Source organism: Pelmatolapia mariae, linkage group LG9, assembly GCF_036321145.2.
Source record: "Pelmatolapia mariae isolate MD_Pm_ZW linkage group LG9, Pm_UMD_F_2, whole genome shotgun sequence".
Taxonomy (NCBI): Eukaryota; Metazoa; Chordata; class Actinopteri; order Cichliformes; family Cichlidae; genus Pelmatolapia; species Pelmatolapia mariae.
In genome coordinates, this window is record NC_086235.1 from 13,603,243 (window position 1) to 13,620,838 (window position 17,596).

General features: G+C 39.0%; 1 protein-coding gene across 2 annotated transcripts in view; it reads left to right on the forward strand.

Moving 5' to 3' along the window:
- apbb1ip (amyloid beta (A4) precursor protein-binding, family B, member 1 interacting protein) overlaps positions 1–17,596 on the forward strand; it is a 44,968-nt gene that overhangs the window by 26,334 nt on the left and 1,038 nt on the right. For both annotated transcript variants that reach the window (XM_063483302.1, XM_063483303.1), the window contains exons 3-13: positions 525–612; positions 2,288–2,577; positions 4,735–4,812; positions 6,449–6,608; positions 12,311–12,432; positions 13,416–13,490; positions 13,591–13,734; positions 14,200–14,310; positions 16,938–17,036; positions 17,119–17,239; positions 17,349–17,410. In XM_063483302.1, the coding sequence (XP_063339372.1) occupies positions 525–612; positions 2,288–2,577; positions 4,735–4,812; positions 6,449–6,608; positions 12,311–12,432; positions 13,416–13,490; positions 13,591–13,734; positions 14,200–14,310; positions 16,938–17,036; positions 17,119–17,239; positions 17,349–17,410 (1,350 nt within the window). The remainder of the gene's footprint in view (positions 1–524; positions 613–2,287; positions 2,578–4,734; positions 4,813–6,448; positions 6,609–12,310; positions 12,433–13,415; positions 13,491–13,590; positions 13,735–14,199; positions 14,311–16,937; positions 17,037–17,118; positions 17,240–17,348; positions 17,411–17,596) is intronic.

Here is a 17,596-nt window from a genome sequence, read left to right on the forward strand (position 1 = left end):
TCAAGCTGCCCGTGATTAATTATCTCGCCTAAGGACTTAGAGATACTTTTCTTCTTCAGAGAAGATGACAAAGTAACAAAAACCCACCATCCTTAACTGAGACGCCCATGACTAGGACGAAACACACTTTGTGGTCATCTAAGAACCATAAATACCACCCTTTTCTGGAAGGGTGGGTTAAATGGCAAAACCCAACCGAGTAAAGATTACGCTTTTTTTTCCCCCTCTTAGTAAAAAACCCAGTTGGTCATTTTAATGTTTTGCATCTCAGTTCTTCCAAGATGGGGTGTCATATTGTTCATACAGTGGCCACTCACTCTTACCTATAAATTAAACAACACCCCCCAACCCACAAAAAAATACAACTCTGTCTTCTGACATAATGTTTTAGAACAGTTTGGTTTCAGAGCGCTCAAACATGAAAGTGTGCTCCTCTGTGGTGGGGGGTGGGGAAGTATTTTGGCTGTGCAGAAATTGTATTTGCGTTCTTACAACCACACTGCTTGCTTCATTCTTTGTCTCAGAGTCTTGGAGAGGAAACGGTGCCCCCTGAAGCTCTCTCCAGCACAAAGAAGGAAGTCAACTACTCCATCGGCTTCACTGACCTGAATGGTGACTTCACATTTTGACATTATGTGTGGAAACACTACAAAGAGCTGGGCGTTGAGCTTTTGTGCAGTGTCAACACCCGAGTTGTGCAAGGGTGGGATGTGTCGTGTGCTTGCTCAAATTAACAAGAACTAGCATGGAAACACACAAAATAAAAAATAGAAAAGGTGCACTTCCTGGCAACTGAAGGCACAGATTAAAGTCTAATTACTCACTGTTTGCCTCTGGCTTTAATAAGCTAAAAAAAATAAGCTGCAATAATGTTAGAACAAGGTCACAATATCAGCTGGTGTTAGCATTTAACTTTCCCTTTTTCTCCATTCATTGTAAATGCCATTAAATCTTGTTAGATTGAGTTGATAGTCTGTGCAGCACTTTATAACAAATGCCTGCCTTGAAGGACTTTGCAAATAGAAAATGTCCTTGATATAAATAAACTATCAATCACAACAAATGGCTATGTTTTATAAAAGACTATAATCTACATGCGCTCTTGCAGCTCAGTAAGGCTGTGCCCAAATGCACGAGTGCAAACTGTTAATGCCATCCACTTTAAACTTAGCAAATGTATTACTGGGGACCAGAGTATGTGCAACACAGAGTGAGAGAAATTAACCATCAAAACAATGTGCAAACTCTTTAATCTAACCTTAACATATTTCTATATTAAGATAAGATAAGATAATGGGTCAAGGGCCTCCTGAAATGTTTTAATGCTTAAGCAGAGGTGTAAAAAATAACTGGAAAAAAGGGGGGCTGGTCAAAGAAATTTTGAGATGTTATCAGTTTGATCCTCACATGATCCCACAAAGATAGTTGAATAAGTACATGCCATTATTTTTCAAAAAATATTTCTCAAATTCTATGTATCTATAGTTAGCAGTGAGTCGAACAAAATTCTGTCTCGAATGCAAACTTTAGCGACCGTTAATGCAATTGTAATTGTAAACGCAACATCAGACGTGCAACTAGATGCTATAATTGCTCTGTGTGGGACGATGTTCATGCAGACTGGCCTAGTTATTAGGGGGAGATACATAAATAATAAATGGTCATACAGTCAACACTCAATTACTAACAATACAATTATTATAGTAAGATTTATTTATTGTCTTTGGTTTCCTGTGATGAGCAGTTCTCCAGAACTGCAACCCTTACCTTGAAAAGCCACAGTCACACACATTAGTTAATTGAGAATGGCCTCAGAGCTGGACTCTTTTCATAGCAGTAACTTTAAGCCAAAACAAAGTAATCCAGGTTGCACTCGCTCCAGATCAGCAAAGGCAAATTATTTTGACTGGTCTATAACATACAGTTACTTTTCTTTATAAATGTATTAACTTAATAATGCTTTGATGAATCTAAATACAGGACAGCCTACAAAAAGCAAAACTAAAATTTGTTTGCAGACGAAACTGTTGCTTCCTCTACTGAATTCTGAAACTTAATTCCTCAGTGAAGCAATATTGGGAACGTGAATGAGGAATAAAATGAAAGAACTGCTTTCACTGACTTTGTTTAATAAAACACAACTGAAAGGGGAACTTGTTCAAAAAAGGAAAGTTCTTCATAATTAGGGAAAAAAGGCAAATTACTTTGAAAAAGGAACAAAAGAAAATTCTATCCAACAATATTCTCTGTTGAGTTACTTCCTGACAAAATGTTTCTGCTTCACCAGAGTCCCTTCATGAACTGGAGGGCAATGACTTGGACGCGCTCATGGCCGATTTGATGGCTGACCTCAATGCAACGGAAGAGAAATTGGCAACAGAGATAGAAGGCTTGAAGGCACCGTCAGCGTCTCAACCAGACTTCCCAGCACCGCCCAAGGGCCTGAGCATCGAACCTGCCCCATCGCACATTTCACCGTCATCTGCAGGAAGCAGAAGCAGCAATGTTAGCACTCCTGTCCCTTCTGCTGCCTCCTCTTTAGCACCTCCACCTCCTCCTGGTGCAAAGCCCACAACGGTGAGTCAGCCCATGCAGCAATTCTGCAAGTGCCGTTTCAAACCTTAAACCAGAGCATTAATCAAGGCTTGAGAGAGCTAGTTTCAAGGGCAGTGCCACAGGTCAGAAGGAAGGACCGTTTGTTGAGCTCCTGGTAGAACAAATCAACAATGTCACAATCTTTCTTTTATTTGCGTATGTCTTGGTTTACCATGAGTAAATGCTTTATAAGCCATGCGTGACAAGACAGTTTTACAACAAAAACATCACCAGTTCCCAGCACATAAATTTAAGATGAGTTTTGTATGTTTTTGTGAAACCTGGAAGAGTGGTATTGCTCTTAACGGTGAGATCATAGCAAAGTCGTTCCTGGATGGAGGCATCTGTTACAGTTACAGAGATGTGTGAGGCGAAACAGCCGAGGGTCTGTCTGGAACAGATCAAACACATACGGCAATGAGAAAAGTGTAACGGGATCGATAGCAAAGGTTTGGGCTTGGAGTAAGGGAGGTAAGATGTGACAGTTTTGCAGGTGGGGCGGGGGGGTAGACGGAGGCTTATTGCTTTAGCAGAGGTTGTTACCTCATCTGTCTGAGGTAAAAACACCAGCTGTGCTGAGGCAGCGAGTGCGTCACCGTAAGGTAGACCTGGACGAGTTCATTAAAGTTGCAGTCAGGATTTTCACGGGTGATTGCATCTGGAGAAAACAGTAACCCAAGTTAATTGAGATCTAGCAGGTAGGATTTAATGTCCGAGATGGAAGTCTTGCATGGAGATTTCAACACCCACACAGGAGGGGATGAAGTGACACTACACCTCTTGAAAAATGTTGAAGAGCTACATCACAGAGATAGACTTGCTAGAGTTTGATCTTCTGACTCGCCCTTGGGACCCTTTCTGCAAACTAGAAGTGCATGTCATTACTTTCTTGGAGAGTTTAATGACACAGATACGACTGTCTTTGCACAGTGAAATATGAAGCTACAAACAGCAGCCAGAAAAAGTTAACCATAATCATTGGATCTGTATACAGCTTTATGCAACATAAACCTCCTAAATGATGTATAATGATGAGAGCTATAGAGCTGACTGGAACTGGTTCTATGGAAAAAGACTTTGAGTCTGTCACTAATGAGTCACAAAGGTCTCTAACCAAACAATCGCACCGTTTATTGTTCCTACAGCCTGAAACCACACATGTAAGCACACCTGAGGCTACACATAGGAGTGGTTCCACTTGAAAGTAGGACCTAGGTGGGATGATAGGCTCAGCCCCCAAACACTTGACTAGTGTTTGGAAGAGATTGTGGTTTTGTTAAAGTAAACTGTTTTACAGCAGTAGATAATAATAGAAAGCTCAATTTTCTGAGCTTCCAGTGTTGGTACTGGTGTACTAGTGTTGAGCTTTGCTTCATTTAAAGATGAAGATATACTTTACATGCTCTTATTCACACAGATGTTACATTCTGCCTTACATTAAAATGAGCTATAAGTCATAACAGTATTAATAAATGATCTAGTGGGTCATTTTCACATTGAATCACACCTTGAGAGTGCGTCACTGAGGTTGCTCCTAGTTCAAGTGAACTGCAGTAATCTCATTAACCTACACATGTTGTTAACCTCGGAACACCCCATAGAGTGTCATTATATGGAGTAATACTACATAATGCAATTAAGTCAGAGTTGTCAGCCAGGAGATTCCTGCTGGGAACTTTGTGTTTTACACTTTTGATGTACAATGTCCCCCTCCTCCTCATTAACCCCGTTAAAAATTTAAAAATGACTCACAGATATGTCTCACTAATGTCACAAGTGGTTTTGTCATGACCCAAACTTTTCACATGCTTTCCTTTTCTTTTTTTTTTACAAAACTGCAAGATTTTTTGTTGTGACTCATGACTTTATATGATAAGAAATGAATTTCTGGCAACCTTTATGTTAAATTAATTAGTTTTCCTTGAAAGATAATAATTGTGATATTGTCTAACAAATACTAGATTATAGCAGGGTACACCTTAAAAAGGTCGTCAGTCTGTTAAAAAGTGAATTAACACATTTTCTTTATGATTGTGAAGTTAGCTAATTTTCTTTTTGGTGCTTACATTGTACTTTTCTAAAAAAAAAAAAAAAAAAAATGACCATGTAACATCTCATCCTTGTGCATGTCTTATTCAGGAGGAGATCGAGGCGCAGATGAAGGCAGACAAAATCAAACTCGCTCTTGAGAAACTAAAGGAAGCTAAAGTGAAAAAGGTAAGACAAGCAAACACCGACGTCTTGTTTTGCCCTCTGAGCTGACATCCACTGGCAAGAGTAGAGACGTATAGAATTACAGCCACCTGAACATTACTGTACAAAACTTAATGGTCAAACATAGCATGGGTTTCGTTTCCTTTTTTCTCTTTTGGAAGAGCCATCAATCACAGTAATGGATGGTTACTTTCATCCAGCCAGCATCCCGCAGGACAGCGTGGTTTCCTGTTTGGGGGTGATATGTGGACACTTTCTCATCTTCAAAGCAGCATTCAAAAGCTCAGACATGTGTTCTTGCATGCAAAGCTACACTTCCAGAGCAGCAATTTTTACACAAAACCAAACTAGTTTCATGCAGATGGCATGCCATTCTTTTATCATAGATGACTGTGACTGATACGACTGCCAAGTTTTACTCTTATACTCGTGATTTGGCTCTTCACAGTGACCTAGTTCCCTGTTAAGATGGTAGTTACAAATTCTTAGAAGTGAAAACTAAAAAGGAACTTTTTCCAAAAAGCCATATGTGCGTGTGGAAGCTGAGGAAACACAGGCCACTTTCATATGGATGTGTGTCTCTGGGTTCATAGAAGAGATACAGAAGTGCCAGGTGCACTTCCAGGAATTTCAGCAGAAAGTAGTCAGAGGACCACAAGTTTCAGATAAGCCCACTGGTTTCTGAGCATGTTTGGGGATATTTTTTATAAGATAGGATCTTGGGGAGAGGAAGTGCTAGGAGGAAAATTAAATTTCCAGCGATAGTTCATTCAACCACATGTCAAAACCCGACTGTTTTTCAAGGAGGGGTGAAACTGAGTGACTTGTGACCTGAAGCTCTAAATCCTCTTGTGATAACATCTCTGAAACCCCCATTTTTATGACAAAAAGCAAGCAACTGGCTGACCTTAGTGCTGTGAAACTCCTCAGCTTTTCCAAAGCAGGATTTCTTACCAGATGAGAGGAATTGTGAAACCATATGAGCCTGCAGGGGAAAAAATGCTTTGCTCTGGGGCAAAATTAATCTCATCCAACACTGAGGTGCTAAGACTGCAAAAAGACAATAAAGAAGAAATTACAGCAAAGCTCGAATCAGAAGACAGAAGTGCTGATGCTCAAAGTCTTCCAGTAAAGCTAACGTTAGGAGACAGAAACATCCATTTACTGTGCATATCCTGTAATTAAACTGGCAAACAAACAAGCTGCATGTGCATAAAGGCTGGATTTAATGTCTTACACCTGCTGCTGTCCAACATGTTGGAAACCTTAAACTTAAACCTTTTGCTCTGTTTCTTGCTTGGAGTTAGATTAAAAGATGCAGGCTAAATCTTTTTAATGCTAATCTATACTAAATGGCTTTCCATGAAGACTGCGAATGCAGTTCTGTACACAAGACCAAGAATGTGCTTGTTTGTTCAAAGATTACAAGAAGTATACGGTAAAAATGAGCTTTAACTCTTTTGCTTTGGCAAGCTAAGGTAAGCTAAGTCACTTTGCCATAAAAATAGAATTTTTCAAATCTAAAGTTGTGCAAGAACACCAGAAAACATCACTTTGATATTTTGATATTTTTTGTGCTTGTGGGGTAAAAAAAAAATAAATAAAATTTTTTAAAAAGCTGTGTTTTTCTGTTTGACAGTTGGTGGTGAAGGTACTAATGAATGATGGCAGCTCCAAGACGCTGATGGTCGATGAGCGACAGAATGTCAGGGAAGTTCTGGACAACATGTTTGAGAAGTCTCATTGTGACTGCAATGTGAACTGGAGCATATGTGAGACCAACCCAGAACTGCAGCTTGGTGAGTTACCACATTATAGCATGTAAGCTACCATAGAGTAGTTGCTATACAGTGCTATGTTGATGGTGTTAACTTCTTTTAGGGTCAAATGACCGGTCTGAAATTATCTGACAACCATCGGTTGCTAGAAAAAGATACATATTCCCTGACCGTTTGACAAAAAATGCTCGTGACTGGTTTGGTCAGTAACAAATTGCTGTGGTTGCATAAAGACACCATCTTGTCTGAAAACACTTGCTAAGTAACCGCTGAGCATTGGTGAAACTAGGTGCAGCACAAACCAGAAACAGAAACCGTCGTGCAATTTGAAATGTGTTGACAGTTTAGCTTTTATCTCGAAGGTGATTCTCCGTTTCTGTTACACTTTTTTTTTTTTTTTTACTACAGCTCGACAAGTCAGTGTCTTACAGGCAAACTATGGACAGCCATGGCAACTACAGCAATCATGAGGAGGTTTTTAGTGACCAATTTTATCAGCTAGCAACCTCCAACAGCCACTTGCTAACTGGTCAGGGGTAACAGACTGGTGGTTGTATCATGGTCAATACAGGAGACAGTTCTTGATCAATGTGAGCATAATGCCACACCAAAAAACTCTATAGATGACCCTTTGTCTTGACCTTTAACATGTTCTCTGAATGAGTTTATGGGCTAAGTCACTGATTTTGATTCATAATGACTGAAAAGTTATGTCAGTTTTGTAAATTTTGGTTATTACAAGCGTCAGAAAGGAAGGAACCCTGTAAGGAGTCTGAAGTTCAAATCTCAGTCACTGTTAATTAATGGTAAGTCTAAGTTGAACTGAACAAAAGTTACAGGCACTATATGCAGAATAGCTCGGTCACATATTTCTAGGAGACGGTACTATATAAAGCTGTGTGTCATCAGCATAGCTGTGGTAAGTGACGCAGTGTCTGTTAGTACAAATATATAGTATATGTACCTTTAAAAATGCTGCAGTGGGTTTGATGGGAAATGCAGCCGCAGTGTTGATGGAACCTTTATGGGCAATGATTTTAAGGCACCATTGCACTATGATTCAATATGTAGTTATTTCATAAGATATTTGCCGTTTTAAAAACCCGCAGACAGGTTAAGTATTTTCAGGGGGAAAATAAGAAATCTTTCAGTGCAAAGAAAAAGACGTTTGCGATTCGAGGAGCAGTTTGGAATAAATCAAAGAACTCGATCGCACGAATGAGTAACTACCTAAATGACATTGGCAGAAAATACAGAGAAAGATGTCAAAGTTGTGCTGACACCGCTTCACCGACAAGTGACATCTGGGTAATTTAGTGCAGAAACGCCACGGCAATAAGCACTAGCTGAGCAGCAAATATATCAACAAAACCAGAAAAACACAGTGGTGGTATATTACTGCGTTAACAACACCAGACTTCAGTGTGTTTTTATATGAACTGTCAAACTGTCTCAAACACACTCACACACAAAAATATACACTCACTCTACAAGGTGGGATATTTCATCCTGGTCGAGATGATGGACTGTGTTTTTATTGGCACTGTGGCAGCCAAACTGCACCGAGCTCACAATGAAACACTGATCTTACTCACATCCATCTCTTTCTTGCCCTCCTCCTCTCCTTTATATTTATATTCTCTGTCGCTCTCTTGCTTACACTCACACGAGGAGTGTAGACAGGTGGGTTTAATTTGCTGTATCGGACACTGTCAGTCATCCTCCCTGTCATGCGGAAATAGAAGCCTTATGATCTCAATCCTCCGTCTGAGCTGTCTGTGCTATATTTACGTCGGCTGCTGGGCTGCACCTCCATCGGCGGTACCATCTGCTTTTTGTGTTTTCTTACAACTTTATCAGATTTTAACAGAGATAATTGGTGTTTTTAAATAGCCATTTTTCTATATCATGCACAGAGATTTGTTTTACTTCATCCTGAAGCAGTTTTAATCAAATACTGGTGGTAAAACCATTAACTTTTGTGAGCAATAAAATATGAGTCGGTATTATTTTGCTTTAAAGAAATTTTATAAGTTGTTGTAATGCGCAAAATTAATGGCTAAGCTTGGAATTATTCCATTTCTTATTTTAAATTTGAAGATGAAGAATAAGAACATGTTAATCCACTGCAGTTTACATCTTTAGACATTCATCATAATTATATAACTTTAATAATATCTTATTTTGCTGGGGACTGCGGTGTGTAGAAAACATTACTCAGAAACAAGAAAATCATAAATTTGTTAATGACTGTTTTCAACAGAGGATAAATACATGTTTCTGACAACATGAGGACAGTGGTACAGAATAATAAGCTTTATCAGATTGGGATATATATCATTAGTTTTTTTTCATAACACTTGTTTTAAAAACGTTTTCCTTTCAAAGAATGTGTTTGTTAAAGGGTATAGTACATGTAAAATAAAAATAAAATCTTCAACTAAGACTTTACTCTTGGTTTGGATAGAATAAATCAAAAAAGCACTCTCATATATATATCATACTGTACATAAAAGATGGACAAAGCCACTGAGACTAGATTGTCTTTTCACAATAATTTTTTGGACATTTTTGCCTTTGTTAGATAAAACAGGGAAGATTAGACAAATTTGGAAACCCAGTGAGCTAAACTAGCAGTCATGACATTTACAAGTGAAGGTGGAGTGCTAAAGGTATCAGCTAAAGCTAACTAGCTTGACTGAACCTGCAATTTAGTTATAAGTGTCATACAGAGAAAGTAATAAAGTACTAAAATATCACTCTCAACAACTCTGAAAAACAATTCTTGAATGGAGGAAATTAAATTCACAACAAGCCATATTATTTCTCAAATAATTATACACAAATGCTCTTAAAGTAACAAATTAGATGAAATGATACCTAGCATGTAGATAGCAGCTACGCTAATGTTATCACCAACCTCTTATTTGAAGCAAACAATGCAAACTTCAAGCCTTTGTACAGTTAATACAGTACAATACAGAGTTTTTTGTTGTTGTTGTTGTTGTTGTTGTTGTTGTTGTTTGTTTGATTTTTATATCAGGCATGTATACTGCAAATTTGGGCATATTACATCAGCCACTGGATTTAGCCTCTCCATTCTGAAGCTTCAGCATTAGCTTTTTGGCTGTCACCACATTACATCATGATAATGACAGACACATGGCTTCAGAAAGATATTCCAGACACCCTGAATCAACTAGAAAGTTTTTTATGTGTGCAGGGAGGGGGATTTATGTGTGTCTTCTTCTTTTAAAGCAAGCCTCAAGTGGCCATTAGAGGAACTGCAGGGTTTAGTAATGTTTTTAATCTCAATTTTAAGTTAAATTCCTCTTCCTCCATTTTGATTTATATTCCCACTTCTTTTTGTACCTCATGGTAAAGATGACATATCTGTGCTGCTGGTGCAAAAAATAAGAGCCGACGTGCGTTTTTCCCTTTGGTCAGCACTAACCAAATCATAGTTCTTGGCTTAAATTAGTCGTCTGACACACAGACTGCTATCTATAGAGTGCCAGCCATGCAAGAATTCCTCTGTGTGCGCCATTTGACTCACAGGCACAAGAGTGTTTGGGATTTTGTGTCACCTTTGGCTAACTGCACAGCAAAACAGCTCCAAAATGGAAACAGTTCATTCATTTTTAAACCCTTGAACATTACTAACACTGCAGCTGACCTTTAATCTTCTTCAGCAAAACGTCAAGGCAAATCATGCCCAATAAACACCCATAGAGCTCAACGAGCAACACCAGCTCTCCAGAAAATCTCCGCTGTTATACATTCACCCATGTGCTCGCCATGCACACTACTGAAAAGCACCATGTGGTTAATGCAGTTCAAAGGGACTTTTACTCCTAATAACTCACTCCAGCAAGCAAAGTCACACCATCCATTTAATGATTGTAATAGTCAAACTAGTCTGGAACCCTGGCAGCAATTTATTTAATGCCTACCTCTGCCTCAGCTGGTAACCCATAATTTGAGACCAGGGCTAAACTACATTCAAAGGGCCAGTATATGATGGAGATCTACAGCACCAGGCATGTGGGTGGGCGAAGGAGGAAAAAGGAGGAGAAGGAGGAGGAGAAGGAAAAAGCTCTTAATGTGTTTTGGAGGTTTAGTACCATTTAAAGTCCTGCCAGCAAATGCTGAAGGTTGGATTTTATTGGGTCCTCCCTTAATTCAGCTCATTTGAAATAGACAATTGTACAGCTGTGTGACTAACTTTGAAGCAAGTGCAGCTGATTTAAAGATTTCGCGATGGAGTGATCTACTGCGGCGAAGCATTTATTTTGACTTGCTTCATGGCACAAAGATAAAGACTGGCGTGCGTTCTGGTTTGAACAATAGTGCACCGCAGAGACAGTGTGAGAAAGTAAACTGGAGACAGTTTAATCTTCCAAAGTGGCTGAGCCAAACTATATTTCATGGCTGATTGAAGAGAGATCAGCTGGATTTACTGCAGAGATAGAAAAAAAATAGTGCTTTACTTAAATGTGCTAATAATATCTGACATTCAGAACCACCGCATGTTGCACGAAAGGACCAGCATCTGAGAACAAGGGAACAAAAAATAAATTCCTTCAGCGGGCTTTTCACCTCCGGCTCTGAAGACTTTGGACTGCTTTCTGTCATTTCAGTTTTAAAATGCAAAAGTGGGAGGTTACTCTACAGTTCCTAAAAGCATGGGGAAGACCGAGGAGGAACTCGCAGAGGCTGCTATGCATGTATAGCTAAATATATTAGCAAAAAATAAAATACAGAAGCTGTGATACACGCAAGATAAGGAATTATTTTATTTTTAGGCCCGGACACCGTTATGTTATTTGTACCTGTGTAGTTATTTCCTGTGATATTATAATTTTAAAAAGTGTAACATCATTATTTAAACGTTTTTTTAACATCCTCAAACCACTGGCTATTTTTTCAGAGCAGGAAAAGAAACGTATTGATCTTTGAACCTCAGGCTGCTTTGGCTTTTGCAAATAATGACTGTGTTAGAAACAAAAAGAGAACTACTTGTTTCCTTCCGTTGAATTTAAAACGGACCCCGATGAAGGTTCAAAGTGAAAAAATACTAATCTCACAATACAATTTTTTAAATTTTAAAAAAATAATGGACTTTTGTCCTCATCAGTCATCTAATCACATCAGAAGTGAGCCTTTCTTGACATTTCACAGGGTAATAATATTCTTTATTTCCACTTGTCCAGTGACAGCAGGTATAAATTTTAGTGATATATTAAATAAAGCTAAAATTAAGTAAGATAAAGAACCACATGGATAAGCTCCAGCATTAAAATCTGCGCTTTTCAAGGATTTTAAACACTTAATTAGAAGGTTTCTTTTTCTTTACTTTAGCTTGATACTTGATACTGTGGACATATGTATAACAAGATATTGAATGACAATTTTTTAGGAAGTAGACAAACAACATATCAGAATAGAGACCATAAATAGCGACATGTGTGTCATACGCTTGAGAGACTCACTCAGGTCTGGCTTAAAGTCGCTCTGGCCCTTTGGTACCTTAATATTCTCTAGTTCAAGCCTCTTCATTCATCTGTTGTGACTTTGCATGGTGGAATTTCAAAAGCTAAACTATGTAAAGAATCTGTCATCTCATTAAATAAACAGTACATCAAAATGACTCTTCTCCAGCAATATTTCACTATGAATGTGCCAGACTAATAAGTTATACATCTATTCTTTTCTTTTGGCAGAACGGGCGTTTGAAGACCACGAGAACCTTGTGGACCCACTCTCAGCGTGGACAAGGGACAGCGAGAACAAAGTACTCTTCCAAGAGAGACCAGAGAAATATGAGGTTTTCAAAAACCCACAGGTTGGTCTACTTCAATAGTTTCTCTTTTATAAAACTATATGAACCTCTATAAATGAACACTGATAGTAAGCAGCTTTCGTGTGGGATCTCACACATCCATTGGGTGAGATGTGGTGTGGCTCCTTATTCTTGGACTGAATTTGTGCAAATCTATCTGCACATTGTTTCAGCTCTGCGCCATCTGAATTTTTTCACCTTCTCAATTATGCAATGACTTTTTGTCTGTGCGGCACGACCTCTTACGTTTATGTCCACACTGCAGTATATCAAGCGAAACGGCTTCAGGCAAAAAAAAAAGGAGATCTTGGCATGTTTGTGATACAATGGGACCCTTTAATATCTTACAGTATTTAATTGATTCGGTCTGTTGGCAGAGGCAAACAGCTGGGTTGGAAAACCAGCGAGGATTTTCTCGTTTTTAAAGTATTCCATCATGTCTTCCATGTCCTCCAACAAAAGACAGATCTCTTTCATACAGTATGTCCTTATTCATTTACTATTTGAGCTTTTGACAAGAACTACCAAATAGATTTTCCCTCTGGGCTTTTCCTCACAATGAAAACATACTGGCTCGGACTATGATATGACGCCAAAGTATTTCACTCATACAGAGACAAAAGGGTCTGAGACCCCGATGTTTTTTGTTTTTTAAAGGTTATATGACTTCTTCTGCTCTTTTAGAGAATGATATCCTTTAGTTTAATTCCTTAACCCTTAAAACCTTGAAGGTAGAGGAGCTAAAACTGCTCGTTTCAAACAGAGGATGAACCGACAAGCTGCATCAAGGCCCAGTGAGATAAATAAGCATTTTTCTGAATTGTTATTCATGCAAACCTTCTTCATATGATTCCAAGAAGAAAATAACTGAGCTGTAAATAAGTCTAATAGGTCCACTTTAAGTTGTTTTACAAAGAGGTGGCCTAACCAATAAACCAACATGCCGGTCCCTAAAGCAATAATTCAAGCACTTTTTGTTCCTACAGAACTTTTATCTGTGGAAGAAGGATAGGAAAACTCTCAGAGATATGAAAGATAAGGACAAAGAGTTATTAATACAGGTAAAACACACTCACATACAACCTATAGGTGTAACATCATCCATAAGGTGACTTTTTCCTATTAGTAACTTACCCTTTCATCCCCTCCTCATCTCTGCAGGAGAACTTCTGCGGGACTTCCATCATCGTGCCTGATCTCGAGGGGGTGCTGCATCTTAAAGAAGATGGAAAGAAGTCCTGGAAGCAGCGGCTCTTCCAGCTAAGGGCCTCGGGAATTTATTACGTGCCCAAAGGGAAGACCAAGGTCAGGAGTCAAAAGGAGAACGCAAGAGAGAAAACACACGTCCAACTGCTAATGCTCTGATTCAGCCGGCCTCAGACGTGCTGAACAGGAGTGGTGAAAGATGAAAATCCCACAGATACAGAGATATTTTTGCTATGTCAACTGAAACCCTAATGAAGTGTAATATCAAGTTTTTTCATCTTTCCAAGGGACTGTTAAGAGTCTTTCAGCTTTATTAACCCCACTTTTGTGTTATGCACCACTGGATATAACTGGGGTTATTACTCCCCCTCTGATACCTACAGTGTACTTGCCACATATCTCAGATCTTTTGGCAGCTCCAGCTCCCAAATAACCATTTATGCAGCACATTATACCCTGCTACTGCATCTGTAGGGTAGATATTGAATTTAGTTGGCATAGAAACAGGTAAATGGCAAAAAAGAAAAAACCCAAACCGAACAATCGTCTTTTGTTCCCTTTCAGTCGTCCCGTGACCTCGTCTGCTTCGTCCAGTTCGACAACGTAAACGTCTACTACGGCAAAGACTTTAAGAGCAAATACAAAGCTCCAACTGACTTCTGCTTTGTGCTGAAGGTAAGGCTGCATATCGATTCAGCTCGCTTCAAAGCCACACGCCACACGCCCTTTCATTGTGGACCAGATAAACGCAGAAGCTGCAACTTCCTTCACACTGTGTGCTACACTGAGTGCTGCACTATTTAAAAGATGCTAACCAAAGTGGTGAGCGTGGCAAGCCCTGCAGCTGCCTGCATGGCTGGAAATTTTGAAAAGCAATTAATACTTCGATTTAAAGAAGTGAAACGACACTGTTTTGTCCAATTTAGTCTCAAAAGTGGCAAGAATTTTAAGAAACTTCCTACTTCTTGTAATCATTTACACAAAAGTACTTTTTGTCTATTTAAGAGTGATTTTAAAGTGTAATAGTGGCAGTAGTTTGAGGTACTTACAGTAATCATTTAAGGGTAAAAAATGCTGACGGACTCAAAAGCAAGAATTAGATGGTTTGCTGGTCAGTGTTAAAGGGATGTGAAAGTCTGCTTTTTTCTTTTCCCCTATCTTGTCTGGGAAACACTAGAATCAGCAGATCCCATTAGACTAGATGTTGAGGAGCAGAGCAAAAAGAGCTTAGAGAAGCAAAGAAACTGAATTAGCTTCAAGTGAAAGACAAAATACTCGAGGCTTGGGTTGAAGGGAATAAGGCGCTGCTGCAAGGGCAAACAGAAAATTACCTTTCAGAACTCCAGCCAGGTTTCAACTGGCCTCCTTACCTTAAAGTTAAACTTACAAAGTAAATACAGTAATAGCTGAAGCTGTTCTTAGCTGCCAGAATGTTAAATTAGCGTTTTGACAGATTGATGAGGTGGCGTTTATGAGCCGACAAAAAACTGCTGCAATTCAAGGACGACAACAGAACAATTTAGCCTCATCAATTTGCTGTTAAATATTCAGAGGAGCAGCCGGAGGTGATCTCTAATACCACCCCCATTATGAATAACCAAGCTTCTATAACTCATATTGTGTCATTACAAGGTAATTTAACTTCGGCTTCAGGGAGGGAAACAATAGACGGGGGGAATTAATGTTACAGTAAGCATTTATGGTCAGAAAGTTGGCATATGTGGATATCTTCTTGCATGGACGCAACAACAAAAGCAAAACGAACATCAGCCTTCTCACTAGTCGCAATAATATTGAATTACATGATCCATCTGAGGACTGGTTTCTGTTCACAGCTGCAAACAGAAATATCCCACAAAACAGGAAGTGAATATACATATTTATTATTTATTTGACTTGCACCAAACTATCTGCTTCTAGACCCACGCTGCCCCCTTATGGCTGTCTGTAATGTCGAGGAGAAGGTAAACAATAGCAACAAGTAGGTCACAGTGTAGCAGGTTCAGCCTGTCGTTGCCTCAAAACCAGCTTAGTGTGCATTTAATATAAGTGACTGTTAATATATTTAATTAAGATAGGGTTCCTGTAATGAAGCAGTTTTGTGCAGTTGGGTTTTTAAAATATATTTTAGGACATAAATTATCATGTACAAATCTGTACATCTGAGCATGAAAACAGTCATGAGGACTCATAAATTATTAATGCTTTTATGAGAAGACGAGACCCTGCTTGTGCATAAAACTGTTCAGGGTTTCAACTTACAGTAATTTTAAATCCTGATCAATCTGCCATAATGGACACAAAGGAACTGGACCACTTACAGAGTTACACTAACAGGAGCTGTTCAGCCATGGAAATCTATACCGTTAAGCTCCTGGTGCGCAGTTTTTGTGCTGATGTTAATGTCAGAGGAGATCTGGAGCTCTGCACTTACTGAGTCACCAGAGCCTTGGCCTATGTGCCTCAGCACTCAGTGAACTTTATGTGGTTTGACACTTTGTGGCTGAACTGCTGATATTCCTTGTTTGCAGTTTGCAATAATCCCATTTACAGCCAATGGTGGAATATATAGGTGAGAAGAAATTTAATTAATGACATGAAAGACCTTATATTCAATGCTAAAATAAGTCCTAATTGGCTATGGGTTGTTAATTTCAGTTGTTAAAGTTGTTAAAAAACATTTCTTTGGACATCGCGAGTTTAATTTAGAAGGTGGGACTGATGCAATCTGGCTGATCACTTGCCACATATACATTACATCTACAGGAGCCATGAAAGCTTCTGGTCCACAGTTTTTGTGCTAAAGGAGCTCTGTAATATTATGTGGTCTTGCTACAGTTTCTAAACACTACAGTTTGCAATAACATAACTTACAGCTGATCGTGTAATATTGAGAATGGAAGATATTTCAGAAACGAACTTGTTGCAATGGCGGCATCCTGTTGGAACATCCAAATTCAGCATTCAAATTCAGTGAGCTCTTTAGTAGAGAAAAAACATCCTTCACAAATGTTGGTAAAGCACATTGCATGGTTAGGTGCTTGATTTTATACACCTGTGGTGATGGGACTGAAAACACAAGGAATCAAAGATTAAAAGGTGTGGCCCAATGTTTTTGTCCATGTGGTGTTTTTGATTGGCATATGGGATTCAAAACTTTGCCAGACAAACAGTTCAAAACCCAAAGACAAGAACAAAAAAGACAGATGACCAAAAATGATTGTCTGGCGATTGAAAATCTTCTTCAACAGAGAATATTAGATTACTGATCAAAAACCTATACTGTGGCTATGCCTCTGCAGCATCCTCAGATCCAGAAGGAGTCTCAGTACATAAAGTACCTCTGCTGTGATGATATTTGGAGCATGAACCTTTGGGTGACCGGAATACGGATTGCAAAGGTAAATATGAAAAACTGCACAAAATACAGTTTTTCCTTAAGCAAAGATACAAAATCAGGTTGTCTTTTTCTTTTGCTTCCAGTACGGGGCATCGCTGTATGAAAATTTTAAAACAGCAGAGATAAAGGCTTCTAACTCTGTGTGGACGAACCGCAGCACTCCATCAAGCTCCAATCAATCAACACCTTCACCCACAGTCAAAGGTAGCATGACATGCAATTTCTCCTTCACTGATTGTTTCATTGATCTGATGCAGTAATATTAGCACAAACTTTTTCACTTGTACTGAAAGTGTTTCTCTTCCTCTTCCAGCTAAATCACCAAACCAGGCCAACGGTCATGCTACCAAGCCACAGCCAGGACCTATTTCTCAGGTAAATAGCACTTCATCAGAAGGGAAGCACTGGTTAGCCGTTATTGTGACTGTTTTTATAGTTTAGTCTATAAAAACAAACCATGCATAGGACAAAACTGAAGCTAGTTCCTACATTTCCCATAATGCCATTAACACCATTTATCCAGTACAAGCCCTCTCCTTTTCTTTTGTTTAAGAATCTTTT